Source organism: Chaetomium globosum, genomic scaffold, assembly GCF_000143365.1.
Source record: "Chaetomium globosum CBS 148.51 scaffold_5 genomic scaffold, whole genome shotgun sequence".
Classification (NCBI taxonomy): Eukaryota; Fungi; Ascomycota; class Sordariomycetes; order Sordariales; family Chaetomiaceae; genus Chaetomium; species Chaetomium globosum.
In genome coordinates, this window is record NT_165980.1 from 75,446 (window position 1) to 102,070 (window position 26,625).

Consider the following 26,625-nt stretch of genomic DNA (forward strand, 5'->3'; position numbering starts at 1 on the left):
AAACGTTGCGGCTCTTTATTCCACGGTCAATGGCGCTCCGAAAGGTTTGTGATCGTCAGATTGTCGTCACTCGAACTCTCTTTGGCATTGCTGGTACGCAAAGAAGCTGCCAGTGGTGGGGACAGCAGCCGGGAACTGAGCCCGAGCCGCTGTATGGTGGTTGATCACGGTACGCCGGAGACCGAATCGACATTGGGATCCTGCCGTTTGCTGATTGTGTGTTCGGGATTCTTCAACAGGAACGCAACCGAGTTTTGGGACAGTTCGGGCACGAAGCTATCCATATCAAGCCAGCAAGAACCCCCAGCTTGCACAATATTGGCGTTGGGTATCATCATTTCAGCTGGAAGGGGGCTGATAAGATGAGGTACCTTTGAAGCGACAAAGACAGCCATTGCCGCCGGTAATTCGTGGTGGGTCCTAGCCCCTCCGTTATTTCCATAGGCACGAACCGGGATTGTGCCCTGGAATTCTCATGGCAAGCTTCCCTGCAACCGCATTGGCACTAGTTGGGGAGTGCAGACGATGGTGAGGTGCCGAGGGCGCCTCCAATGGCCGCCCGGCCGAGACGCACAAGAGCGAGAATACAACGGTGTGGACACACTCGCCAAGGTATGGGCTGGGCCAGACCATAAGCGGGTGGAGCTCAGCAATTCAAGCCTGACACGTTCCAGCGTGGTGCGCCCCTCCTCCTGAAATAGGTGTTGGTGGACTGATCTTATGACCTTGTCTGGCCAATTCCGACTGCATCCGCTCAATTCCCACGAGAACTTTGCATTTTGTCTGCTGGCTAGTTATTCCGGAACAATGTTTGCTCTCTTCGGAAGAGGGCTAAATGTCTCGACCAATGTTACCAACCCGTGGTTGTGACGTATTCAGGGGTTGGACGTGCTGAACGGCTGAAGCATCGGGGGATCGGGATCGAGTTGCCAGTCCCCGCCAGCACACCGCTTGGCATCGGGTGGATGATGACGGTCGAACATCAAGGCTGTCATCGAGAAGCAGAAGAAAAAAAAACACAAACGAATCCATCCACTCGGCGTCATGAGTTGCGATCCAGCCAGCCAACGTTGCGAATACCCCGTCACGCACCCCAGGCCTGCCCGACAGCCCGGAACGAATCCTCCCTCGCATGGTTGCACAACATGCTGTGTGGGCACATGAGGCAAATGATCACGTCAAGTATTGAATTTGTTCTGTTGCTCCGTTTGTTGTCATTGACTATCTCCGCGCTTATCGTACAGCCATCCACTTCTCTCACAGCACCCTCCCGGCGCGAATATCCGATCGCCACCCAGCAGACCCTCCGCCCAAGCATGTGTGACAATCTGGTTGCCTGTAGCGGCTCTGCTGTTTACCTTGACTCACCAATCCGCTCCAACTCCCAAAGAACCATGAATCGAGCCGAAGAAAAGCGGTTGCTGTTGATGGCCTTGGGCCTTGATTCATAGAGCAAGCTCAATCATGTCCATCCTCTTCAGATACGTGTAAACCGAGTCACACGGGATGTACGCGTTATACTCTCTCATCCACCAAGCGGCAAACGAGTTGGACCGGGGCCTAGGTGAAAAGACGATCTTATCCGACGTGAGCATGGCGACCTCCCCCGTGTCGTTGGGCTCCTCCTTCCCCCGCACCTCGCCGAACCCGAGCAGCTCGAGCACCCACGCCCCTTGCAGCTCGGCGAGGATGCCGACCGAGACGATAGCGATGAAACCGTCAAGCGACTGTGGGTGGCGCCGAGGGAAGGCGAACTCCTCGTCGGCGATGTCGGTGGCCCGGTCCAGCGCCGCGCACATGGCATTGCCCATCTCGAAGCGGCCCTGCTCGACGTACTCGATGACGTCGTCGAGGCAGGCTTCGACCATCTTGCGGTTCCAACGCCGGTCGCCCACAACGTCGGAGATATCGGTCTGGAGGGCGTCGTCGTTCCACTCGGCCCGCCACAGCAGCTCCGCCACCTCGCGCGCCACGTCCTCGACGCCGCGCGTGTCTTGGACCTGGTAGCCGGCCTTCTCGTCGTACTCGTAGTCGGTGATGGGGTCCGGAGTGGCATCGCCGCCGTAGTAGCTCATAGCGTCGTGCTGGTGGTACGGCTCGTTGTCCGAGTACAGCTCCGCCATCTTGTCATCATAGACGAGCTCCGTGTACCCTTGCTGCTTTCCCCGTCGGCGGGCCATGCACTCCAGCATTGCGCGAACAATCTCCATTGCGGTCTTGTGGAGTGTTTGTGAAGACGAGTTCTTGGAGAGCTTGATGCTGATGTGTGAGGAGGAAAACAGAGCAGTTTGTGTGTGTAAATTGTCTAGCGAAAGCCGAGTAACAGGCTGTTGCTGCAGGGTGAAGAGAGGAAGGGTAACTAAACCCTCAGAGGACAAGCGTATTTATCTCTGCGAACTGCTATGCCACACCGAAGAAAATTTCCACTACTTGGAAGCAAAACCTATTGTGTAGTACCTGGCCCTACCACGGCCTGGGCAGGTGGCCTGCCGGTGGCGGACCTGGGGGATGTTGGGGTTGGGCCGGCCGACAGACCGGGCGCCGGCCAGACTCTCGGCCAGGAGGCTTAAGCATGAACTCGAGGCAACCTAGGCTGAGGGCGAAGGCAACATTCACGCCACTCTGGAGGTTTGGGGAAGAGTTTGCATAACCTACTCGCATTTCGGATCACTGATCATTATCGCGATCGCTCAGCTGACCCAGCAAACAGATCGGGATCTTTGTGGTTGACCGAGGCCAGATGGTCGGCCTTTTGGCCACGGCCGCTCTACACCAGCATTAGTTGTATGATTGACAGTACTTGATGCCTTATAAAGCACCCGTAGTCGTCGGGCTTGGAATTAATGTTGGTTAGCGGCCGGAGGAAAACGGCATGCACGGGATGAGCGATGAGATTTGCAGGTCGGCACCGAAAGCCATCTGTGTGATAGACGGGTTGGACGCAGCAAGATGGTGTGATTGAAGTTGGCTGAGAGTGGCCGCAGTGGTAGGCCGTTCGAGCAGGCGGCTCGCCGGCGAGACAGGATCAGGCAGTCTACTGCGCGGTAGAGGCAAGCTCGTGGACACATCTACATGGTTGTTTGCAGTCCCCCTGTAGCGCATACTAGAGCGCTTACAATGGATCGGCAAACTGTATTTTCCCATTACGTAGAAAGCATGAACAGCGGTGAAAACAGCCACATTATTTTCACTCCAAGCAGGAGGTGTCCAGTTACGGTACCCAGACCTTGGGCAGCCGCCTTGGTTCCCTATCAGCGCGCCAACTGGCGATCTTCCACACCGCTCGGCCGACTCGCTCCTGGCCTTTCATGCGTCACCCAAACTCCGATCCATCTAAACGCCTCAAGCAAATCAACAAAACCCGGGGCTCCGCGCCAAGCTGCGCGCAGAAGAAGGCGGGGAGGACAATTGGCGTGTCAGGCCAGACCACACCTAGTCATCGGGCGTGCCGGGGCGGCTACCCTTGTACAGGACAGCCCGTTGCCCGTCGTCCTCTTCCTGATCCTCCCGCCCAAACTTGGTCATGCTGAACTCGGGCACCCGTCTTGACAAAGGTCGCAAGAGGCCGCCGGGGTTCTGCTTCGCGCGCCGCGCCTTTTCCATGTCACGTTCCTTAGCCGCAAGAGCCCGCTCGGCATCGTCGTCGAGGCAAGTGCCCTCAATGCTGAGGTAACCGTAGTCGCCAGCCAGGCCGACGTCAAAGTTTTTGATGCGGAACCGCAATTTTCCGCTCAATTTCTTGCCCTCCCCGTTGACCCAGTAACCCGTGGTGTGGATCTGCTCCACGACTTGTAGCTCCTCGCCGTCGAGAACATCCTCGGCTTCTTGGCCCCCCTGCTCGCCCTCATTCTCCTCAGATGCCGCAAAGGCGTTCGGCCGTGCGCCACCCTTGGCTAAGTCGATCCATTTCCAGCTTTCGGGCAAACGCTTCGCCTCGATGCTGGCGTTGAACTTGCCCCAGCACACTACACCAATGTGGCCCTCGCTCTGGAGTTGTACAACGCCTTCCATCCATTTGCCTCGGGAAGGGACGAACAGTTGGGCGTCAAATGTTAACCAGCCGAAGCCGACAGCATACTCGTCAATCGAGTGCAGCAGGGCGGGCGTTTCGTCTGTTGGCGGGTGTGTGATGCTGGCTTTGGCTGGCCTGTCGGAAAGGTTGAGATTCGAGTAACTGAGGAGGACGCCGCGGAGTAGAGGAGAGTAATGGTTCAAGAGCGGGTCGAGATGTTGCGCGGCGACGTTTGTTAGAGGCTTGTCGAAACCGATGGGGAAGAACGGGACGTAAAGCGAAATGGTCTGGGTGAAAAAGGGGAACTCAGAGTCCGATGACACCTCAGCGACCGACTCTTGGGTGGACTGCATCTCTTGTGTGGTTTTGTTCTTCCGCTTCTTTTTTTCTTGAGGTCCGGCATCCGCTTCAGGCAGCTCATCCCTCATCTCGTCGTCCCTGTCCAGCTCTTGTTTTTTAGACTTCTTCTTATCCTTGCGTTTCCTTTCTGCCCCGCCAGCCTCCTCCGGCGGAGCCGTTTCGGGCAGGTCGACATCCATAGGTTCTGCTCCTGCCTGTTCGACATCCTTTGCGCGCTTCTTTGACTTCTTGCGCTCCTTCTTCGGCTCGTCGGCTGCTATTATCCCATCTTGCCCATTCTCGACCTCTTCAGGAGCTCTTTGCTTCTTCTTCTTCTTCTTGACGGCCTCGTCGGCAGAGGCCTCGATGTGTTCGGGCTGGGCTAGTCGGTCTTCTGCATCTGCGCTCCTGCTCTTCTTCGACTTCCTCGGGATTTCTTCCACTACCGTAGCATCTTCTTCCTCCCGCGCCCGCTTCTTCTTGTGGTCAGACTTTGACCGTTTATGCTTTTTGTCGGGTTTTTGACTGCTGGTGGCTATCGTATCTTGAGAGCTTCCGCCAGCAGTTGCAGACATGATGGGCGGCGAGTGTTGCCTCGATTAGAAGAATCGTCGGGTGATCAGTTTGCAGCCCTCGAGTTTCTTCCAGCGCTGGTCGCAAAAAAATTGTCTGGGATGCCTGCCGCGATGAACGAACATTGGCCAATGAGCTACGCGAAACCGCAAGAGCGTGGTGGGGTTGATACCCACTCTCAATGTGTGAGGACCGAACCAAACACTCAAGTCAACAATTGAACGAGAGCCTCTATAAACGTCCGAGACAACTTTCGGTTTCTTCGCAATACCTAGCCCCAGTCCCAATAACTCACGGTTTACGGTCAAGCATCGTATGGGGAAACCATATGCTATGTGTTGAAAAAGTTCCCAGTCCAAGGAATGAAACCGCTCGGTTGAGCAATACCTTGCACCTCACAAAGTCGTTCACAGATTCCAACGAAACATGCTCTAAAAAAACAATAGGCGAGCTCCCAGGACAAAGTATCTCCCGAGACACCTCCGGATAAGGTGCCAGTTCCACGGGGAAACGGCTTGATCAGTGAGGTACACCCGCGAGATAGTCAGCCTAGTGGATCACCCCTTGCCGGAATGGATGGAAGCCGGTGATATGCGCGCCCTTGAATTACAAACAAGGCGGGGTCTCGATGAGGGGCAGCATGGCGCGATGGGTTGCGAAAGTTGGGAATTGAGGCATCCAGTGAACCACCGCAACTTCTTCAAAATCTCTTGAAACCTAGAAATAAAATTCACATCTTTTGAGGCACCATCCACTGACTTTTGAAGAACACCAAGTCGGGACGGGGCCCAGGGAGATAGTCACCAACACATCACAATCCGTGCTTGAACGTTTACGCCGAAATTGAGTAACCATGTCGTCTTTTACAGCATCCAAGATCCTCATTTTCGGCGGCACGGGAACCATCGGGCGCTACATCACGACAGCCCTCCTCCGCACCAAGCTCTCCTTCCAGCAATTGACCCTTTTTACATCGACTAACAGCGCGAAAGAGAAGGCTCAGCAGTTGGAGAAGTGGAAGTCGGAGGGTCTCAAAATCATCGTTGGCGACCTCACGTCCGAGGACGATGTTAAGGCTGCGTACGATGGCATCGACACCGTCATCTCAGCGGTAGGCAGGGGCGGTCTTCAACACCAGATCAACCTCCTTAGGCTCGCCGAAGCCTCGGAGACGGTCCAATGGTTTCTCCCATCCGAGTTTGGCACCGACATCGAGCACAATGAGAAGAGTCCAAATGAGCCCCCTCATCAGCTCAAGCTGCAGGTGCGCAAGTACATCCGCGAGAACCTGAAGCGGGTCAAGGTCACATACGTGGTGACTGGCCCTTACTTCGACATGTGGGTGGACGCCGCCCCTGGTCTCGAGTTCGCCGGCGGATTCGTCCCTGCCAAGAAGCACGCGTACTTGATCGAGGATGGCAACGGCAAGGTTGGATTTTGCACAATGCCAGAGTGAGTCGTCTTAAACAAACGCTGATAACATGCACGCTGACATGGTTGGTAGTGTTGGCAAGTTCGTGGCCGCGACCCTGAAATCACCCGATGCGTCTTTCGGCAAGGCGCTCAAAGTTCAGAGTTTCGTCGTCACGCCCAAGGAGGTCTTGGCCGAGTATAAGCGACAAAGCGGCGGCGAATGGGGGACGACCTTGACACCGCTTAATGAGATCAGAAAGTTCGAGGCCAAGTTGTGGGAGGAGAAGAATCCCCGCGCGACACTTGTCACGCTGCGGCGGATCTGGGGTGAGGGAGGCACTTTGTATGCCCAGAATGATAACGACGTGGTTGCGTCGCACCTCGAGGGACTCGATTCACTTGCAGCGGCGGTCAAAAAGGCACTTGCGGGGGGTTACAAGCAAGACACCTTTTAGGGTGATGCTTTGTTTGAGGCATGAACTGGGAAAGCGAACGCTTAGATGCATAACCGAGCTTAGTGTGGTTGGTTATTCGCAACCAACCAACAGCTGATACCCTGCAGTTCAGCTCCCCGCCAATCTGCCCGGGTGGTCTGGAACGCTTCCGACTTCAGACTGCTTGCTTGCCTGTGCAACTCAACCTTCATGCTAAGCCCAGCTCATCAATCTAATCCATATTCCACCATGCCTGTCAATTAGCGACTTACTTAGCTCAACAATCAAATCTTTGTTTGCGATGACTTCGGCGCTTGGGGATGTCACGCCGTACCTGGTGTTGCTCGTGGCGGTGGCCACCCTTGGCCCACTCCAGTTTGGCTACCATTTGGTGAGAGGCGGATGCCAAACCACAACCTCCGTCTTCTATGTGAATTTTGGGCGGCTTCGCTAACGTTGTGCTTCCAACACCGGTAGGCCGAATTGAACGCGCCCCAAGATGTCATCACTTGCCAGACGAAGTCCGTTACGGCGCCGTCGTTCACGGAGAAGCTGATGTTTTTCGGTTCCAGCACGAGCTCAACCACTGCTGCCGACTGTATCCCCATGACCGCAGCGTCGTTCGCCGCCATCTCGGCCGTATTCACAGTTGGTGGGCTGGTCGGGGCGCTGGCTGCTGGCCCTTTCACATCGCGCCGTGGCCGCTGGCTCTCGATGCAGGCGACGGCCGTGTTCTACCTTTTTGGGTCTGCCATCGAGACGTTCGCCGCGTCGGTTCCGGTCATGATAATCGCCCGGTTTTTGACAGGAATCGGTGCTGGCGCCAGCACAGTCATCGTACCGTTGTACATCAGCGAGGTGGCCCCGCCTACGAAGCGTGGCTTTTTTGGCGCCTTCACCCAAATCAGCATCAACGTTGGTATCCTGTTTACCCAGACCTTGGGGTACTTCATGAGCCACGACAGTGCCTGGCGGTGGATTTTCGGCGCTGGTGTTATCATTGCGGGTTCCCAGGCCGTCGGCCTGCTGATTGTTCCGGAAAGTCCGTCCTGGACGGCGAATGTGAAGGGCGAGATCGGCCATGCCCGCCGCGCTCTGCAGCGAATTCGGGGTAAGCACAGCAATATCGATGAGGAAGTGGAGGCCTGGGGTGCCGGTGACGGGAGGCCGCCCGGCGAGCGCGAGCGGTTGCTTGCTGCGGAGGACATGGAGTCGGCCGAGGCTGGCACCGGGTTACAACCGCCGTCATCCCCCGGCTCCAAGTCACCGAAGGCCCACCTGGGGTTTGTCCAAGTCGTACGTGACCCGTTGTATCGCCCGGCCATCATTGCTGTGGTTGGTATTATGTTCGCCCAGCAGCTGTGTGGCATCAACTCTATCATCATGTACTCCGTATCGCTACTCAACGATCTTCTCCCGATCAGCTCGGCGTTGCTGACCATCATGATCTCGGTCATCAATCTGGGCACGACCATGGCCGCGTCACCGCTCCCGGACCGACTCGGCCGCAAGACTTGTCTCCTGATATCCGTCATCGGCCAAGGCTCGAGCTCGTTGGCACTCGCCCTCTCTATTAGGTTTGGTTTGAAGATTATGTCGGCGGTCGCCGTTCTCCTCTTCGTTGCCTTCTTCGCGATTGGCCTTGGCCCCGTGCCTTTCATCATGGCCTCGGAACTGGTCGGCCCAGAAGCTGTTGGCGCCACTCAGTCTTGGGCGCTGGGGGCAAACTACATTGCGACCTTCCTCGTCGCGTACTTGTTCCCAATTGTTAACCAAGCCTTGAACGACGCTTTGGGTGGTGCTGGATGGGTTTACTTCATCTTCGCAGGCTTTGCCCTTTTGTGGACGGCATTTATCGGGAGAAACGTGCCTGAGACCAGGGGAGAGGGATGCGATGAAGTCTGGGGCTGACAAGACGCACCGACTGATAACGATGGAACGTAAGGTGTCTGATTGGGACCAGTGGGGTGGGTTTGCAATATTTGTACATGTGTTTCTTGCCTCTTGAATGGACCCTCATCATGGTTTCCGAAACGCGCGCTTGCTGCGAACCATTTGCTCTAATAACCCGATGCCTCCTCTCACACCGTCAATGACCAACAGTTCGTTGGCTTTCTCTTGGCCATATTCGTCAACGGCCACAGATCGAATGATTTCCTCCAATCCGGCCATGCCCGCGCAGCCCATGACGACACACTCAACATCACCCTTTTTGAGGAGCCTCGTGGTAGCCTCCATTAACTTTTCTCGCACAACTTCGGGATCAACACCCCCGTGAAAGTCGCCCGCGTTAAGACCTGTTGTTTCAACCCCAGCAAAATTGGCATTGGAGACATTAGACTGAATCCCCAAAAAGTTATCCAGTCCTTCGGTTAAGTGTTGCTCCCAGAATTTGCCCGTCGTCACGATACCCCATTTCTTCCCGGGCCTCAGCAACGACAAGCATGTCAAGATGCTAGCCTCAAAAATACCCGTCACCGCGAGCTTGCCGAATTCGCCGTCCTTATCGGCCAACATACCAACCAGTGGATGGACGCTGAAACAGGCCACCAGCACTGCGTCGTAATTTTTGAGTAGCCCCGTTTCGTCTAAGTTCTGAGTTACAATCTTGGCGCTATTGTGTACGTCGTTGCCATCGTTGATGCTTGCAGGGCTTTCGTCGGGGGCGGTGTAAGTGTGCACTTCGGTGGACTGGTCGGCATGTTAGCTGCCTAGCTGGGTATTTTTGTTCCCTTCTTTGCTAAACCGTCAAGCTGTGGGCCGGGCGACATCGCATACTTGTGAGAGCTCCATTTCTCTGATACCTTGCTCTAAGCCATGTGTCATGCTCTTGGATGAGTTGGGGTTCAGAACCAAGATTTTGGTCGTCCGTCTAATGAAGTGGGTGGCCATTTTGGCGGTTAGGTCAAGTCTCCGGGACTTTGAGCCTGTCGACTCTCATCGATGCATTCGGTGCCGTAGCTGTGTTGTTTGCTTCATGGAAACCCCACTTGTATGGTTGCGCTGCGGGGTATCACGTGGGGCCGGCCTCAGTCCCCTGCATCCCCAGCCACAGCGTTGCTGACGCACTGTGAGAGGCAGCTGCCAGGGTTCCAGGAGGTGCTGCCCGCCGCAACCCCACCACCACCTCAACCCGAGATCGCCACGCCGTAGCTTGTTATCGACACCCAGCGGCTCGCCGGTCGCAACCATTTCTCTGTCCAGCTGTTCATTTTGCTTCCAGTAGCTGCTGCGCGGTTTGACAATGGCGAACCCGCCCCCCATAGGTAAGGACGATCTCCCCCCCATAGTTAAGGACGATCTGCCAACGAGCGACCGCATTATGGCGCCCAGCAGAGGGCAAGCACTACAGAACACCGGATTAGAGCTAACCTCTTTTGATTTCTCTTCTAGTTCTCGATGGCGGTACCGGCTTTCTCAAGGTCGGCTATGCCGCCCAAAACTTCCCCGAGTTTCAATACCCGTCTATCGTCGGCCGGCCGATCCTCCGTACCGAAGAAAAGGGCGGGAGCGACATGATAATCAAGGACATTATGTGCGGAGACGAGGCCGCTGCCGCACGCACCATGCTTCAGGTCAGCTACCCGATGGAAAACGGCATCGTCAAGAAGTGGGACGACATGCAGCATCTGTGGGACTACACCTTCTACGAAAAGATGAAGGTCGACCCGCGCGGCCGCAAGATCCTCCTGACCGAGCCGCCCCTCAACCCTCTAAAGAACCGCGAGCAGATGTGTGAGGTCATGTTTGAGCGGTACCAGTTTGGCGGAGTCTACGTTGCTATCCAGGCCGTCCTGGCGCTGTATGCCCAAGGTGCGACCCCTGGAGTCTGAGCGCTGGAGCCTGTTGTTATGCGGAAACCTATCCCTGGACTGTCGCGCTAACCCCATTACCTTGTGCGTAGGTCTCAGCTCCGGCGTGGTTGTCGACTCTGGCGACGGCGTGACGCATATCGTCCCCGTTTACGAATCCGTCGTTCTAAACCATCTCACGCGCCGCCTGGACGTGGCCGGCCGCGACGTCACACGCAACCTCATCGCCCTCCTGCTGCGTAGGGGATACGCGCTGAACCGGACGGCCGATTTCGAGACGGTGCGCCAGATCAAGGAGAAGCTCTGCTATGTTTCCTACGACTTGGAGCTAGACAAGCGGTTAAGCGAGGACACGACGGTCCTGGTGGAGAGCTACACATTGCCCGACGGGCGGGTTATCCGCGTTGGTTCAGAGCGGTTCGAGGCCCCCGAGTGCCTGTTCCAGCCGCACCTTGTCGACTGCGACCAGCCAGGCATCGCCGAGTTCCTCTTCAACACCATCCAGTCCGCTGATGTCGATGTTCGTTCGTCCCTCTTCAAGGCCATCGTCTTGTCGGGTGGTAGCAGCATGTACCCCGGTCTGCCGTCACGTCTGGAGAAGGAAATCAAGCAGCTGTGGCTCACGAGGGTGCTAGGAGGAAACCCGGAGCGGCTGAGCAAGTTCAAGGTCAGGATAGAAGATCCGCCACGGAGGCGGCACATGGTGTTCCTCGGCGGTGCAGTGCTGGCCAACATCATGGCCGACAAGGAGAGCATGTGGATTTCGAAGCAAGAATGGGAGGAGCAGGGCACCCGAGTCTTGGAGAAGCTCGGTCCCAGATAGGTCGGTTCGTTATAGCAAGCGTTGCGTTTTTAGACGACGAAAAGAATCGGTGTGTTGATGATGCCGAGCCAGCGCCTCCTCGCCGTGATTGACCGTGTTATTCGGTGCCTCCCTGGTTGATCTCGATTTGCTCTCCGAATCTCAAGGGGCGAAGTAATCCAGGGAACTCGTGCGACTAACATATTTTCTAGCCAACTCGGTCCGGAGTTGTTAGGACGGGCTGTCTTTCGGCCGCCAAGCTCCGAAACACCCATGGAAGCCCCACCTCTGCGCAAACCATCCAAACCATGTCTCATTCGCAACATCAACCGGAAAACTGGTGTGTCCCATCCATCCATCACTCCTGCCAATCGTCATCGCAGTCCTTCCTCGGTTTGGGCAGCAATGAGAGCACACGGCAACGCCGGAAATTTCGCTACATGATCTCATGCACCCGACTTCTCCGCACTTGCCCGCATTTGCCCGCGCTTGAGCGTATCCGTTTGGCGGTTTGCTGACTCGTCTCATCCGGTAATCTTGCCCCATCCTGGGTCCAGTCGCGTTTGGCTTCCGGGCTTGTCCCCTGCTGGCCTCCAACCCACTCGAGCCACCCATCCACCCATCCACCCCAAAGCCATTAGATGAGCCTCACAAATCCGCCCTCCTCAGCTACCGGGCCGGGGTCGGTCTCCGCTGCCCGAACGCAGTCATTGAAGAGGAGCGTCCAGGCCGCCTTTGAAGGTAATGTGGATGTTACGGGTTCCATCATCTTTCATCTCTTTTCCCGTCCTGTGTCTCGTTCATCAACCCCCATCAGGGCCAACCTGGTCCCCCGTTTCTGTAACGGGGCTGTGGCTACCCGAAGAGCCCGAGATTTGTCAAGTTTCTGACTTACTCGGTCCTCTCGCCTCTTTGGGGGAGCTAACTCCGGAGGGGGTGTTTTGGAGTAGTTATTTTACTTTACGTCCCTCGATGCTGCAGCATGCGGTGCTCTTCTTGATCGGGCCGCGTTCTACTTGGACCGTTTCATCATGAACAACCATTACCATCCAACCGGACACCGAGACGCCAAGACATATGCCGGCGATCGACCCTGGCCTCAGTGGCCGGGGGTTCCGTCTGGTTTGTCCAGCTCATCGGGGCTCTTGCAGAACCGTTATTACGCACCCGCCGGTCCCTTTCCCCTCCTCCCTTACTTCGGCGAGCTCGGAGCAGGCCCGGACACAGCCATGAACCAGGCCAAACGCCAGAGGGCTGAAGTCAGCTACCAGCAGCCGAGGCCTTGTCAGTGATCACGCTCGTTCCGTCTTTGATCCGTTTTTGACCTGGAGTCGACCCCAACATATCAAACCCCCCCGTCTGAGAGCTAACTCGTCGCCACAGACCCGACGGGCCGCGGGACCGGATCCATGGGCTACCAAAGCAAGGTGCGGGTAACAGACAAGTACAAAGTCGTCGGCTTCATCAGCAGCGGCACGTATGGCCGCGTCTACAAGGCCCTGGGCCGTCACGGCCAGCCGGGCGAGTTCGCCATCAAGAAGTTCAAGCCCGACAAGGAAGGGGAGCAAGCATCGTACACGGGCATCTCGCAGTCGGCCGTTCGGGAGATGGCGCTGTGTTCCGAACTCCACCATCCCAACGTGATCCGGCTAGTCGAGATCATCCTGGAGGACAAGTGCATCTTCATGGTCTTCGAGTATGCCGAACACGACCTGCTGCAGATCATCCACCACCACACCCAACAACCCCGCCATCCGATACCACCCAACACCATCAAGAGCATCATGTTCCAGCTGCTCAATGGCTGTCAATACCTCCACACGAATTGGGTGCTGCACCGCGACCTCAAGCCTGCCAACATCATGGTGACCTCGAGCGGTGAGGTCAAGATCGGCGATCTCGGACTCGCCCGTCTCTCCTACAAGCCTCTCCACAGTCTTTACGGCGGGGATAAAGTGGTGGTCACAATATGGTACCGAGCACCCGAACTGCTTCTTGGCAGTCGGCACTACACGCCGGCGATCGACATGTGGGCTCTGGGCTGCATCTTTGCCGAGCTGCTCTCGCTGCGACCGATATTTAAGGGCGAGGAAGCCAAGATGGACAGCAAGAAAACGGTGCCGTTCCAGCGAAACCAGATGCAGAAGATCGTTGACATTATGGGCCTCCCGACGAAGGAGCGCTGGCCGTTGCTGACCAGCACCACCGAGTACAGCCAACTCTCGACCCTCCAGCCCCCCATCCACCACGGTGGACACCACGGTCACCACTACCAATCACAACGCCAAGCAGCAGCAGCCAACGCCGGAGTAAGCCACCTCGAGAAGTGGTACTACAACACCATCAACCAACAAACCGGCGGGTCCGGCCCTGGGTCGGGCACGAGCCCGCTGGCGAGCCTCGGGGCGGAGGGGTACAAGCTGCTGGCGGGCCTGCTCGAGTACGACCCGCAGCGACGGCTGACGGCGGCGGCGGCGCTGCAGCACCCCTTCTTCAGCACCGGCGACCCCGTCAGCGCCAACTGCTTTGAGGGCCTCAAGACCGAGTACCCGCACCGCCGCGTCAGCCAGGACGATAACGACATCCGCACCAGCTCGTTGCCGGGGACCAAGCGTAGTGGCTTGCCCGACGACTCGCTCCGTCCTGGGAAGCGCGTTAAAGAGGGGTAGTTGGTGGTGGCGGCAGGACTGGCTGGTTATAGGATATACATTGGATGAAGAGGGGCAGGGTAGTTGTGGGCTGGGATGGGAGGGGTTAACTATTGTGACGTTTCTATGATTCGGCATTTGGGTGGCGTTGGGATGTAATAGATGCATGCGTGCTGCTAGCGTTTCAAGAATAGCTTTCGGTTTGTCGCTGGGCGAGGGGGGCAAAAGTTCACATTAATAGACCGTAATCACACAACACAAACCACGGGCCCGCATCAATTCCAGACTGTGTTCATTCCCGATGTTCTCAAACTCCGACGTTGCCAATTCTCCCTCCTTCCCTCCCGCTTCGCTCCTTGGGTATAGACAGTGTTCCTCCGGCTATGGTGAACAGATGAAGACAAAAACGGGGCGCCAGGGTGCAGCGCCCGCGCCCCGTGCATTAAGATATAAAGAGGTCGTTAAAGTGGACGTGACAGAACATAGGGAAAACCGCGCGGCTGAAGTGTGGTGCAGAGACGTGGCGTGGCGTGGCGTGGGCGGGCCAGCAAAAGGATGTGTGGCAGGACATAAAATTAGGGCGGGGGGGTTGCAGCCCGCTGGGGAAATCGGGAGCTGAGTAAATAGCGAGAGTTGCTCCTTCGGGCGGGCCGGCGTCGTGGAGATGCTGTTACGTTTCGCGGTCTGTGCCGGTATTCGTTATATGGAAGGAGTCTTGTTGCTGACCTTCGGGTGATCGTTGTGTTGCTTCGCTTGAGGGAATGGTCGGGGCAGATGGAAGAGTCCGTTCGCAGCCGTCGTCGAGCCGGCGCTGTGTAGTGCCATAGTGTGGCAGGCGGGTGGAACGAGCTGTTGAACCGCGTTCGGCTGTCGACTACACCGCTCATTTCCCGCTGTACTTGGGCGTCTTCTTGATGTTCTCCGAAAGCCAACCGAAACCCTCGGTCAGGCCCTCGCCCTCTGTAGCGATGGCGGGCTGGACGAACCACGGTCGCTCTCCGAGCTTGGAGAGTTCGAGCTTTGTGGTGATTGTTTGGCAGTCCATTGCTGTTACCCCAGAACGTTAGTGGGCGGCACATTGAGGAGGCTTCACAGGGCCATACATACCGCCCTTGAGATCTTGCTTGTTCGCGAACACCAGCAAGAGGCAGTCGGACATTTCCAGATCGTTGAGAATGCGATGCAGTTCCGTCTTGACGTCTTCAATCCGGTTGTGGTCTGACGAGTCCACGACGAATACGAGACCCTGTGTGCCTGCCATGCTTGTCAGCTTCCCGCGAGCCCTCCCTTCCCGGCTGATTGTGCTCACCGCTGTAGTAATGCCTCCATAATGGACGAATCTTATCCTGACCACCGACGTCCCACATGTTGAACTTGATGTTCTTGTATGTAAAAGCCTCGACGTTGAACCCGACGGTCGGAATGGTTGTCATGGTCTGGTTGAGCTTGAGCTTGTAGAGGATGGTGGTCTTGCCGGCAGCGTCAAGGCCGAGCATCAGAATGCGCACCTCCTTGGACCCGAAGAGTTTGCCAAAGAGGCTCGAAATAGACATTGAGGCGCCCATCTTGGTCTGGGGGAATAGATCTGGCTGACTTTGGTGGGTGTCGGGTTATGGGTCGGTGGTTGGGAAATATTTCGACGAAACGAAAGGGGCCGATGCGAGGAGGTCGCAAAGTAGTCGTGGGGTGATTCCTGACACGCGAGTGTGTGGGTGTGTCGCTGAATGATGCGAAGCTGCAAAATCACGAAATGGGGCTGACTGAAGCGAATGTGTATTAGCATGAGCGTGGCTGACAATTAACGTAAAGCGGTAAAGATGCGGTCGGTCCCCGGAAATGAAACGGTAGGCTGGAGATTAGTGCGACATACCTTGCGGTAAGAACAGTTAGGGTGCCGATTGCACGTATTGGGGTGGGAACAAACAAAGCAGCAAACGAGAGTCAAGATGGGAAAATTTTTGAGTTTGGGCTGATGTCTCGGGAGCCCCGTGATGCAGATCCAAATGGTGGTGTTGTGAACGCGGAGCCGCGTTTTCTCTCCCCTGACAGGGAAACAATGGCTTCTGCATGGTCCGAAACCCTGCACCCCAAGCTTGGTGGAGCTGCAATAGATTACCCCTGACTTCTCCACCAATCAAGGTAGAAACCTTCAACTTTGATGGTCTGTGCTCGTTACATCATGGAGTCTTTCGTGGAGTCACGGTCCGCTTCCCAAAGGCCGAAAAGAGCTGAGTGAGAGGATTTCGGAGAATACCTTAAATCTTTTAAGTCGAAGTTCACCATCCTCTGACCTTTACAAACCATGCCCTAACCCTTCTTATGGTATTCGACCTAATTCCTATACTCGACCACAAACCGCCTTTCAACCAGCTGCAGTGTAACATTATTCTCCTCGCCTTCGAAACGCAAGCTGACTTTGTGCGTGGCTGCATCTGTCCCCATCACTTCAGCCTTGTAAAATGTGGTGCTATCAGGGTAGAGGGCGAGCACCGTTTTCCCCTTGTCAAGATCCGGGAGTTCCACGCCAGAAGCCGGGATCGGGATCATGCTGCTGGCGCTGGTGCGATACTCGACGCGTTGGTCCGGTGGTAGGTCCGGGTCGGCATCCTGGACTTTATATCGCCGTGACTTGCCCTCGCCGAGAACCTGCTGCACCTTTCCAAGCATCCATTCCGTGGTGTCGGTGGTTGTTGTTGGCTTCGGCTTGAATACCACGTCCTGGCCCTTGAAGAAAGTGATCTTCGCCCGTTGGGCCGCCGTGGCGGTAAGCCCTCCGGATTCCGGCGGGACACTATCCGACTTTCCTGGCGTATCACGGTCTCCGCCTCGTGGGGGGACGCTATCCCGGTTTACTGAGCGGTCGCTTCCCGCGCCAGCGCTTCCTCCCAGTTTCCTTCCCACCGGCGACGGCATGGGCGAGTCCCCCGAGCCGTCGAACTCGTACACCGAACCCGGGTCGCCGCGATCGCCGCGATCGCGGTCACGGTCACGGTCGCGGTCACGATCTCTGTCTCGGTCCCGATCTCGATCTCGCTCCTTCTCACGCGCACTAATCCCCCGCACTGACCCGGACCTCGCCGAGGCGGATAACAACCCGCCTGGCCTCTCCCGCCCGGATGAGCCCGATGGCCCCGCTGCCTGTGCTTCTGCGTCTTCCCTAGCCTTGACCAATGCCCTCAGGACCGTGACACGCTCGATCAGCGCATCGATTTGCTGTTTAGATAGATCTGACCCCTTGACGCCGCTCCGCAGCAAGCTGTCGAGCTTCTGTTCCTCGACGGTGATATCGACGCCGTCTTTGTTTTTGGCCATGTAGCTGTCCTGCGCCACTACAGCACGGATCGAGTCGTTGCTCGCGTTGATGTCGTCGACCATGACCCGGATGTCATCCTTAACTTGGCTCCACAGATGAGCCTCTTCCCCCTGGGCGTTGCCACTGTTGCGGTTTGGTCCCCGTGAGTTGCGATTGCGTGAGGACATGATGAACGGGCGAGCGTGGGTCTAGTAAATTCCGTCGCGTCTCGCGTCGCCACGGTCTCTGGCGATGGGACTCCGGCCAGTGTGTTGCTGGTATTCGTAAGGTATATTTACCCCCGTGCCAGCGGGGCACAGAAACGGATCCCCGGGAACCTAGTCCGGACAAGAATGGGTAGATATGAAGTAGATAGGATCCGTCGTCTCAGATCCTTCAATTGCTCGTTAAAACCGAGTTAACTCACAACTTGGGGTGGGTGGGTGGATGGATGGCTGCGGCTCCCCGGGATGGATGTCTCGGCGCAGGTGCTGATCTCAGGCTGTGTGCCGCGCCAATACCAGGCAGGAGACAAGGGTGATTGATGGATGAGACAGGTACGAATACCGGAGTGAATTGATAAGTTAGTTATGAACCGGCGACCGCAGCTCTGATGTAATGGATTTAGGGGGGGATATATTCCCTGGGAAGTTTCAAGTTGGATGATGTTTTTCCGAGTTTCTATTGTTTTCGCCTCACCAACGTCCGTGAGCCGCAGCATTCATCCTGCCTGATGGAAGGCGCGTGTGTGATTGGAGAGCTCCTGTATTTCCAGAGCCTCCCTTCTGGGAAGGTGTTCGTTGAGGTTTACACTGTGTAAATGACGGCGCTTGGTGCTTATCACACAGTGCGATCTCAACGCCGTGTTCCATCCCAACCCCGCCCGTTTTGTTTGTGACGTAAATGCGAGGGGTTCAGCTCCAGGAAAACAACAAACCGAGCGCCAGGTCACGAAGCCTATATCACTGGGTTTTCGCTTCCCAACTCAACATTTGCGCTTGAACCCCCAGGGGAAGCTCAGATTAACTCCCGACAATGCAAGTTCCCCTCATCCGCCTGCAATGCGGGGCCAACTCGTACGAATGGGGGAAGAAGGGCAATTCGTCTGCAGTCGCGCGGTTCGCTGCCGCGACCCCCTCGGCCGACTTCTCGATCCAAGATGACAAGCCATATGCGGAGGTATGTTTTACCTACTTTCCGCATAGAAACTTCAAGCTGACCACAGCGACTTTTAGTTGTGGATGGGCACCCACCCCTCCAACCCCTCCAAAGATGTGACCACCGGCCGCACCCTCCTCGACCTCGTCCAGGACAACACAGCGCTCCTCGCCCCATCCGTCGCCGCCCGATATGATAACAAGGTTCCTTTCCTTTTTAAGGTGCTCTCTGTCAACAAAGCCCTGTCAATTCAGGCCCATCCCAACAAGAAATTGGCGGAGCAGCTTCACGCGAAAGACCCCAAGAACTACCCCGATGACAACCACAAGCCCGAGATGGCCATTGCCATCACCCCTTTCGAAGGGTTTTGCGGCTTCCGCCCATTAGGCGAGATAACACATTTTCTGGATTCAGTCCCCGCGCTTCGCCAGCTCGTCGGTGAGGACACAGCCAAGGAATTTGCTGAGGTTGTCAAGAGCACGAAGGACGATGAATCCAAGGAGGCCGTGGAACGGAACAAGAAAGCGTTACAGAAAGTCTTTGGCGCCCTCATGTCGTCTTCGGAAGCCGACATGGCTGCTGCTGCGAAGATCCTTGTCGAGTCTGCGGCAGGTGCCGGGGCTAACTTCGCAGGGGGTGGTGTCGCTGCCACTTCCGGGTCAACTCTTGCCGAGTTGGTGAACCGCCTCCACGGCCAGTTCGGCGCCGACTATGGTCTTTTCGTTTTCTTCTTCCTCAACTTCGTGACATTGCAACCAGGAGAAGCCCTGTTCCTCCAGGCCGACGACATCCACGCCTATGTCAGTGGCGACATCATTGAATGCATGGCGAGCAGCGACAATGTGGTCCGGGCGGGCTTCACTCCCAAGTTCAAGGATGTCGACACACTCGTAAACATGCTGACATACAGCTACGCACCCATCGACGAGCAGAAGATGGAGCCCCGCGACTACCCGTATGCCACGCTCAACCGGGCCGCCTACAGTTCCGGGTCCGCTGTCACCCTCTACGACCCCCCAATCGAGGAGTTTAGTGTGGTGCGCTCGACCCTCAAGGGTAACGGTTCAAAAGCCACATTTGATCCCTTGGATGGCCCCAGCATCATCATTTGCACCGCCGGCAAGGGCAAGATCTCGGTTGGGCCGAGTGTGCAAGAGGTCAAGGAAGGCTATGTCTTCTTCGTTGGCGCCACCGCCGAGTGTGTGCTCGTATCGGAGTCTTCGAGCGATGACGATGAGTTCATCACCTTCAAGGCCTTTTGTGAGGTTGAGGGGCATCGTGGAGCTTCGCTATAGAGCCTCGTGTCATCCTTTTGGCATTGCATAGATTCGACCAGCGTAGAAAACTAAAGCACAAGGGCAGCTTGGGTCTGCACCTCTTATTGCCTTCACTCTAATTCACTATACACTCTACCACGGTTCCCCTCATAGCCAATCATTCCCTTTCCATCGGCAAGGCATCGCGGGATCTTACGGCTCACTACATTCGCCCTTTACCCGCTGTGCCGGCCGCGGGTGGTCTGCACTCTATCATCCGGAACTACCCCATCGCCTTACCCACCGAGCCAGCAGCCCAAAATAGCAGCGGCTCGATATCGATTGGGGTCGAACTGCAGCATGGTTCATATTCTTGCCATAGCAGCAAGCTTCCTGGACCATCCAATTGGACCTTTACGTTATCTCCGCCGTTGGTCATCACGCTTGACGGGACCAGTGGAGCAGTGATGGGAAGATCACAGACGTAAAGACAGATTGTACACAAAGGCATACTAGGTTCCCTGTTATAAGCTACACTTGAGTTGTCCTCCCTCAAATGGGTCTGCAAAGCCACGCATCCTTCTGCAGCGGCTGGAACACGGGCTTCCAAGTTTGTGGTACCGAGCCATATAAACCCCATCCCACGTCTCCCACCTTTATGGGAACTTAATATAATCGAACACGGGAACCCGGGTTTTGGGTATGTGCTTGTCCGGGCCTAGGCTTTGGCGTTCCCAGGAGTTCCGGCGGCAAGGCAGGGCTCACTGTCTATAAAGGCATCCAGCCCGGTGTTCCCCGTTTGTTCTCTCGACTCATCGCCTCGGTCATCACATCATCTGCAAACACCATGCTCAAGTCGTATCTACTTTCGTGTCTCCTCCTGGAGGCGGCAACCGCCCAATGGTTCACACGTCGTCCAACACCAACACCAACACGTGTCGCCCCACCGTCGGCAACCCAGTCGCTTTATGGTCAATGTAAGGGACAACACCACACTATTGGAGGCCGGACAGGCATGATCTGACCAAGATTTCTAGGTGGTGGACAAACGTACACAGGGCCAACAATATGTCCACCGGGGGCATATTGCAAGTTTGACGGAAAGTAAGTCCTTTCGCCTTCCAGAGTGGAAGTTCCAGTAGATCTTCTATCCCTAGCTATTGCTCTTGATCCCTGGCTTCTTTAACGAGAAGACAATGGCTAACACCACGGCCTTTTCTTACCCGCAGCATTTGGTATGAGCAGTGCGTCGCTATCGAAACAGATGGCGGGGGCCAGCCCAGCACCCGGACCGCGACCACTGTCGTCACCGTCGGACCAACAGTGGTGACCACCTTCATCACCTACCTGACCCCGAAGCCGACTACGACGAGGCCGGCGCAGGTTGTCACCATCACTGTAGTGCCCGACGATCCGTGTGACCATGAATATCTGTGTTAGTGGCTGTCGGTGTCTCGAATTTATGAGCTTTTTTTTAGTAATGTTACTCTTTGCTTTCGAACCGAAACTGTCTTGACAATTATTCTTGTGACTCAACTCAGACATAATTATACACGGAACCCCCGGTCAAATGTGGTTTTTAGTAGTGTTGACGGAGAGCAGATATGTTGTTTAGAACCCTGCAAAATGTCTACCCGGTGTGGGACTTTCTAGCACTGTTGAACCCGACAGGTCTCCGAGTAAATACACGGTATGTTCAACGCCCCCAAACCCGGTTGACTACCGGGTAGAACTCGGTCAGGCCATTCGTTAGCGACCAGAGCAACCATTCCGGGGCTTAAAGCCCGAGGACATCATAACGAACTTCCCCAAGTGAACATTACAACTTACAAGATCTACTAGGTACATAAGGTAGGTCAATACGTTTAGAAATCCCGGGGTGCAAAGTACCTATCCACCGTACCGCTCAAGATGAGAGAGAACGACAAGGGCCGGGACCGTTGTGGCTGCAGGAATGAAACCTTGATTTGGTCGCTTGCACTGTGCCTCGGTATCTTTCTCTTCCCCTCATTCCCCAACCCGCCGAGACAACGGGGCGACACCCAACTGCTTCCCAAAGCGGAATCACCCTTGCAGCATCGAAAGACAATATGATGGCGCATTCGCCTATCACGGGGAGATGCGACAGGTCGAATACATCTTCATGGCAACCCATCCGCATATAAGCCATCGACTCACCGGCCATCCCACTTGGACTTTCGACGAACCCACAGGAGATTTCGTACTCGAAGTTTGGAAGTTAACCACCTCACACCATGGTCTTCCCCGTCCCCATCGCCGCCGCCGCCGCCACCGGTGCCGGCGCCCTCGCCGGAGCCGCCTACCTCAACGCGCGCTTCTCGCTCGCGCACGACCTGCTCTTCTTCCGCATCTTCGGCGCCACGCTCTTCCGCCTGTTCCGCGCGGGGCGCGCCGGCCGCCTCAACGTCTTCTACGTGCTCGAGGCGCAGGCGCTCGACAAGACAACGGGGGCGAAACCCTTCCTCCTCTTCGAGGGCCGGGCGGTTACCTATGCCGAGACGTATGAGACGGTGTTGCGGTATGGGCTTTGGTTGCGCGAGTGCCGGGGTGTGCGTGAAGGGGATGTCGTGGCGCTGGATTACCAGAATTCGGACACGTTTGTCTTGTTGTGGTTTGCCCTGTGGGCGGTCGGCGCGAAGCCCGCGTTTATCAACTACAACCTGCAGGGTGCCGCGCTGGCGCACTGTCTGCGGGCGTCGACGGCGAAGTTGGCGATTGTGGATCCGCGCGTGGCGGAGAGTGTGTCCGAGGACGTTCGGCGGGAGGTTGTCGGTATGGAGTTCGTTGTGTTCACGCCCGAGTTGGAGGTGGAAGCGCAGGGGCGGGAACCGGTCCGGTACCCGGATGCGGTGAGGGTGGAAAGGGAGCCGACCGATATGGCCATGTTGATTTACACGTCTGGGACGACGGGGATGCCGAAACCTGCTATCATCTCGTGGGCTAAGGTTTACGTGGCTGCCAATATGTCGTCCAAGGGAACGAGTGCGAAGCCAAGCGATGTCTTCTACACGGTATGGTTCAATTACCTGGCCAGGCCCTCTTGGGGATCGTATCTAATTCCTAAGTATAGTGTATGCCCCTTTACCACAGCGCCGGCTCCTGTCTAGCAGTAGGCAGCGCGCTGCTTCTTGGGGCCACCGCGGCCATCGGGCGTCGCTTCTCCACCAAAACGTTCTGGAAGGAAGTACGCAAGACGAAATCGACCGTCATCCAGTACGTGGGCGAGACATGTCGGTATCTTACGGTAGCGCCCCCTGAAATCAATCCTGTCACGGGCGAGAATCTTGACAAGAAGCATTGCGTACGCGCGGCTATGGGTAATGGCCTCCGCCCAGACGTGTGGGATCGGTTCAAGGATCGGTTTGGCATTGACGTGAGCTGTGGCCTGCTGTGTCTTGTTGAGTTGGATGACAGGCTAATATCTCATTGCAGACAATCTATGAGATTTACGCTGCCACTGAAGGCGCTGCCGGGCTTTGGAACACCTCTCGCAACTCCTTCGCAAAGGGAGCTATTGGTAGGTTTGGTCTCGTATCAGGGGCTTTATCCAGCCTGCGGACGACCCTCGTCCGGGTAGACAATGAGACCGAGCTTCCGTGGCGGGATCCTAAGACGGGGTTTTGCCACCGTGCCAAAACTGGTGAAGCCGGCGAGTTCATCGTCAGGTTGCCTGCGGACGATATCAAGAAAAGGTTTCAAGGGTATTATGGAAATGCAGAGGCCACAAATTCGAAGATCATGCGTGATGTGTTCCGGAAAGGAGATGCATGGTGAGTGCCTACCCCTTTCAGCCCCTCTTCGACTTGGTATCTTTAGGACACAGCTAATGGAGAGTCTAGGTTCCGCTCAGGCGATGTGCTCCGATGGGATAGCGATGGAAGGGTCTACTTCCACGACCGTATTGGTGACACATTCCGCTGGAAAAGCGAGAATGTGTCTACTGCTGAAGTCGCCCAGATCCTCGGCCTGCACCCGACGGTTCAAGAAGCCAACGTCTACGGCGTGCAGCTGCCGCATCATGACGGCCGAGCCGGATGTGTGGCAATCGTGTTAGACACTCCAAAAGCGAATGCCCAGGCGCTGGCTAGCTTGGCTTCGCACGCAATGGAGAAGTTGCCGAGATACGCGGTACCGTTATTTGTACGTCTAGTCAAGGAATTGGGCGCGCAGACGACGGGGACAAACAAGCAGCAGAAGCATGTTCTGCGCCAGCAAGGTGTTGACCCTTCCAAGGTCGAAGACGATGTCTTATTCTGGTTGAAGGGAGGGACATATGTTCCGTTTCGTCCAGCGGACTGGAAGGCTCTGGAGCAAGGGGCCGTGAAGTTGTAATGTAGCTGTTGTGAATTAGGCTGGGGATTGGGCTTTGTATACTGTGGTTTGCCTTGATAATATATATACATGATACCAATAGCAGCTTTCTGCTCAAACATGTATTTTGGTGCATTGCTCGTGTCCATGTTGGGTCTGTATGATTGACCGATTATACCTCGATATATCGCGGGCGATCTTCAGCGGCTCTGGGCATCCCGTCCGCCGGGTTACTGTTACAAGGTCATGCACACCTAAACACTCGAATCCCTTCAACTACTAGATCCTTGTTTATAATAAAAACAACCTGGCTGGGGCTTAGGATGTTCCACCCGCACGAGCTCTCAAGCTCTCCCCAGTTCACCAACACTGGGACGGCAACCTTATTCTGTCTTTGTAAGGCACTTCATATATTCTTTTAGACATTGACTTCTATTCTTAGTTTCATGGTGCTTGCCGCCGAGTTTGGGTCAACTACCCGGATGGGTAGGGGTGTTTCAGCAACGCCCCGGATCGACTCATCTTTTCTGGTACCGTCCCAACTGCCGGCTTTCCATCCGAATCATTAATGTGTATTTCAGGCATCGAATTTCCCAACCTGCGATCGATCCGTCCTCAGATTTATCACATGCTAGAGACCAGCTTCCCATGATTCTATCTGCACCCGCCCCCACAACTCTCCATCTTGGAAAGTAGGTACCTAGGTATTTTGCTCGGCGTTTTCTTCAGCATCCAAATATTTTGCTACGTTTAACTGGAGTTTGAGACACATGGTGGAGGAAGTTATGGCGAACTCGACATTCCCCACGAAATCCTTATCCAAAGACTCCAATGCGGGCCCCAGAGGAAGAAACTCGACGTTTCCTGGCTTCTTCCGTGGACAGGCACAGTTTGATGACCTCGGGCCAACAACAAGAGTTTCAGTATGGTTACTAGCGGGGTCAGCGCTAGCTTTTCTGTTATTACGGTTGTATTGCAAGTTCGTCAGGCATCGGAGGCTGCATGCGGATGACTATTTCCTCATAGCAGCTTGGGTAAGTACACCCAAGCTTTGGATGTTCAATATAAGAAAAAGAGGACTAACGGTCCAATGCCGAATCTAGCTAGCCCTGGTCGGCAGTGCAATCTGCAACAACATAGCCATCGACCTGGGATATGGCAAACATGTGTGGCAGATACCCTTTCGGAATCTGAACGACATGTACCTCGTTGGGCAAATCAGCATTACTCTAACCACCTGTGCTGCAGCAGGGAACAAGACTTCGTTTGGCATTACCCTGTTGATGATCTCAGACGGCATTTACGGCAAAACACAAGTCTTTATCTGGTTCGCCTTGGTGCCCATGAACCTACTCTTGGACACCACTGCAATGCTCTTTTGGGTGGGTGTATGCCGCTAGAGAAGTCATGGCACCCCTTCATCGGGGGAACCTGCTGGAGCCCCAACGTGTTGATAACGTACAACGTCTTCACCAGTGGTGAGCCGGCACTCTCTGTGTTCCATGGCGCAAGAGAAGGCTAATTCGATCGCCACCATATCGCAGCATACTCCGGGGTAATGGACCTAGTTCTTGCTATCATTCCATGGGAACTTATAATGGGTCTTCACATGCAAACTAAGGAGAAGATTGGTGTCGCGTTGGTCATGAGCATGGGCGTGTTGTAAGCGACTCGGTCCCGAGGACGAACAAGATCCCGTCTTCCTAACGTTCACAACAACAGTGCCGCTGCGTCTGCGTTCATCAAGTGCTCCTCTCTCCCCGAGCTCGGAGGGCGGGATTTCCCCCGTGAGTGCAACTTTGGTATTATTCCAGCGTTAAGTGTACGCTCCTGGGGGCTAACCGAGTACCAGACGATGAGAGTGACGTTGGTTATTTGGAGAAGCGCCGAAGCTGCTGTCACCATCATGGCCGCATCGGTACCAATGTTGGGCATGCTGGTCCGCGGTACCAGAGGGTCAGGGCGGGAGAGTCACACTCGGACCAGCGAAAATAGATCGCGAAGGACATACAACACGACAGGGTCATCCAGAAAGGTCTATTACTACAACAAGCCGAGACGGGATTTGGTGACGATGAGTAGCTCGACATGGACGGGGAGAAGCCATTGAGAAGCCATTGACTGGCGAGAGTGGGCGCTCTTCGAGTCGGAAGGGGGCCGGGGTTTGGGGAAAGGTGCTCGGCAGATGCAACGGGCGGGAGCCGGGGGTACCAGAGTTAGGCGGTGTTTACTTCATGGCAGTAATATCGGTTCGGCCTGTGGAAGTCAGGAATATGTCAGCAACAGAATCGATGGTATGAGGATGCAAACCACTGGTCCAGCTCCATTGAAAGATGCCGAACAGCACACTCTGGGGTTCACGGTCGTCCTTTTTCTGTGCCAAGCTCATAAACACGGGAAGAGCTTGTCGGGCCCTTCCGTGGCTGAAGTTTGGATGGGTTAGCGTTGGCATGTCCATCGATATTTATAGCCTGTTGTTGATTAATTAAATAGCAAGTTCCGGGGAACTGGACGAGTCCAATTCATCCGCCAAATTGAATGGTACGCCATTCAA

At 55.7% G+C, this 26,625-nt stretch overlaps 11 protein-coding genes across 11 annotated transcripts; 7 read left to right on the forward strand and 4 right to left on the reverse strand.

Moving 5' to 3' along the window:
* Positions 1-875: 875 nt before the first annotated feature.
* Positions 876-2,210, reverse strand: CHGG_06841 (uncharacterized protein; the record flags this gene model as incomplete). The annotated part of the gene is made up of 3 exons (XM_001224496.1): positions 876-988; positions 1,369-1,439; positions 1,522-2,210. The coding sequence occupies 3 exons, from the start codon at positions 2,208-2,210 to the stop codon at positions 876-878; spliced, it is 873 nt and encodes a 290-aa protein (XP_001224497.1).
* Positions 2,211-3,432: 1,222 nt separating this feature from the next.
* Positions 3,433-4,926, reverse strand: CHGG_06842 (uncharacterized protein; the record flags this gene model as incomplete). Its single annotated transcript, XM_001224497.1, has 1 exon — positions 3,433-4,926. The coding sequence occupies one exon, from the start codon at positions 4,924-4,926 to the stop codon at positions 3,433-3,435; it is 1,494 nt and encodes a 497-aa protein (XP_001224498.1).
* Positions 4,927-5,777: 851 nt separating this feature from the next.
* Positions 5,778-8,682, forward strand: CHGG_06843 (uncharacterized protein; the record flags this gene model as incomplete). Its single annotated transcript, XM_001224498.1, has 3 exons — positions 5,778-6,376; positions 6,429-6,747; positions 7,249-8,682. 3 exons carry the CDS (start codon positions 5,778-5,780, stop codon positions 8,680-8,682), a joined length of 2,352 nt encoding a protein of 783 aa, XP_001224499.1.
* A 1,333-nt stretch (positions 8,683-10,015) lies between these two features.
* On the forward strand, positions 10,016-11,406 carry CHGG_06844 (uncharacterized protein; the record flags this gene model as incomplete). The annotated part of the gene is made up of 3 exons (XM_001224499.1): positions 10,016-10,037; positions 10,165-10,584; positions 10,676-11,406. The coding sequence occupies 3 exons, from the start codon at positions 10,016-10,018 to the stop codon at positions 11,404-11,406; spliced, it is 1,173 nt and encodes a 390-aa protein (XP_001224500.1).
* A 1,010-nt stretch (positions 11,407-12,416) lies between these two features.
* Positions 12,417-14,054, forward strand: CHGG_06845 (uncharacterized protein; the record flags this gene model as incomplete). Its single annotated transcript, XM_001224500.1, has 2 exons — positions 12,417-12,669; positions 12,769-14,054. The coding sequence occupies 2 exons, from the start codon at positions 12,417-12,419 to the stop codon at positions 14,052-14,054; spliced, it is 1,539 nt and encodes a 512-aa protein (XP_001224501.1).
* An 862-nt stretch (positions 14,055-14,916) lies between these two features.
* On the reverse strand, positions 14,917-15,598 carry CHGG_06846 (uncharacterized protein; the record flags this gene model as incomplete). The annotated part of the gene is made up of 3 exons (XM_001224501.1): positions 14,917-15,080; positions 15,141-15,233; positions 15,343-15,598. 3 exons carry the CDS (start codon positions 15,596-15,598, stop codon positions 14,917-14,919), a joined length of 513 nt encoding a protein of 170 aa, XP_001224502.1.
* A 766-nt stretch (positions 15,599-16,364) lies between these two features.
* CHGG_06847 (uncharacterized protein) lies at positions 16,365-17,513 on the reverse strand (the record flags this gene model as incomplete). The annotated part of the gene is made up of 1 exon (XM_001224502.1): positions 16,365-17,513. The coding sequence occupies one exon, from the start codon at positions 17,511-17,513 to the stop codon at positions 16,365-16,367; it is 1,149 nt and encodes a 382-aa protein (XP_001224503.1).
* Positions 17,514-18,360: 847 nt separating this feature from the next.
* On the forward strand, positions 18,361-19,778 carry CHGG_06848 (uncharacterized protein; the record flags this gene model as incomplete). Its single annotated transcript, XM_001224503.1, has 2 exons — positions 18,361-18,504; positions 18,561-19,778. 2 exons carry the CDS (start codon positions 18,361-18,363, stop codon positions 19,776-19,778), a joined length of 1,362 nt encoding a protein of 453 aa, XP_001224504.1.
* Positions 19,779-20,586: 808 nt separating this feature from the next.
* Positions 20,587-21,179, forward strand: CHGG_06849 (uncharacterized protein; the record flags this gene model as incomplete). Its single annotated transcript, XM_001224504.1, has 3 exons — positions 20,587-20,716; positions 20,798-20,843; positions 20,969-21,179. 3 exons carry the CDS (start codon positions 20,587-20,589, stop codon positions 21,177-21,179), a joined length of 387 nt encoding a protein of 128 aa, XP_001224505.1.
* Positions 21,180-21,994: 815 nt separating this feature from the next.
* Positions 21,995-24,092, forward strand: CHGG_06850 (uncharacterized protein; the record flags this gene model as incomplete). Its single annotated transcript, XM_001224505.1, has 4 exons — positions 21,995-22,771; positions 22,851-22,944; positions 23,299-23,530; positions 23,600-24,092. The coding sequence occupies 4 exons, from the start codon at positions 21,995-21,997 to the stop codon at positions 24,090-24,092; spliced, it is 1,596 nt and encodes a 531-aa protein (XP_001224506.1).
* Positions 24,093-25,270: 1,178 nt separating this feature from the next.
* Positions 25,271-26,181, forward strand: CHGG_06851 (uncharacterized protein; the record flags this gene model as incomplete). Its single annotated transcript, XM_001224506.1, has 2 exons — positions 25,271-25,457; positions 25,886-26,181. The coding sequence occupies 2 exons, from the start codon at positions 25,271-25,273 to the stop codon at positions 26,179-26,181; spliced, it is 483 nt and encodes a 160-aa protein (XP_001224507.1).
* Positions 26,182-26,625: the final 444 nt, after the last annotated feature.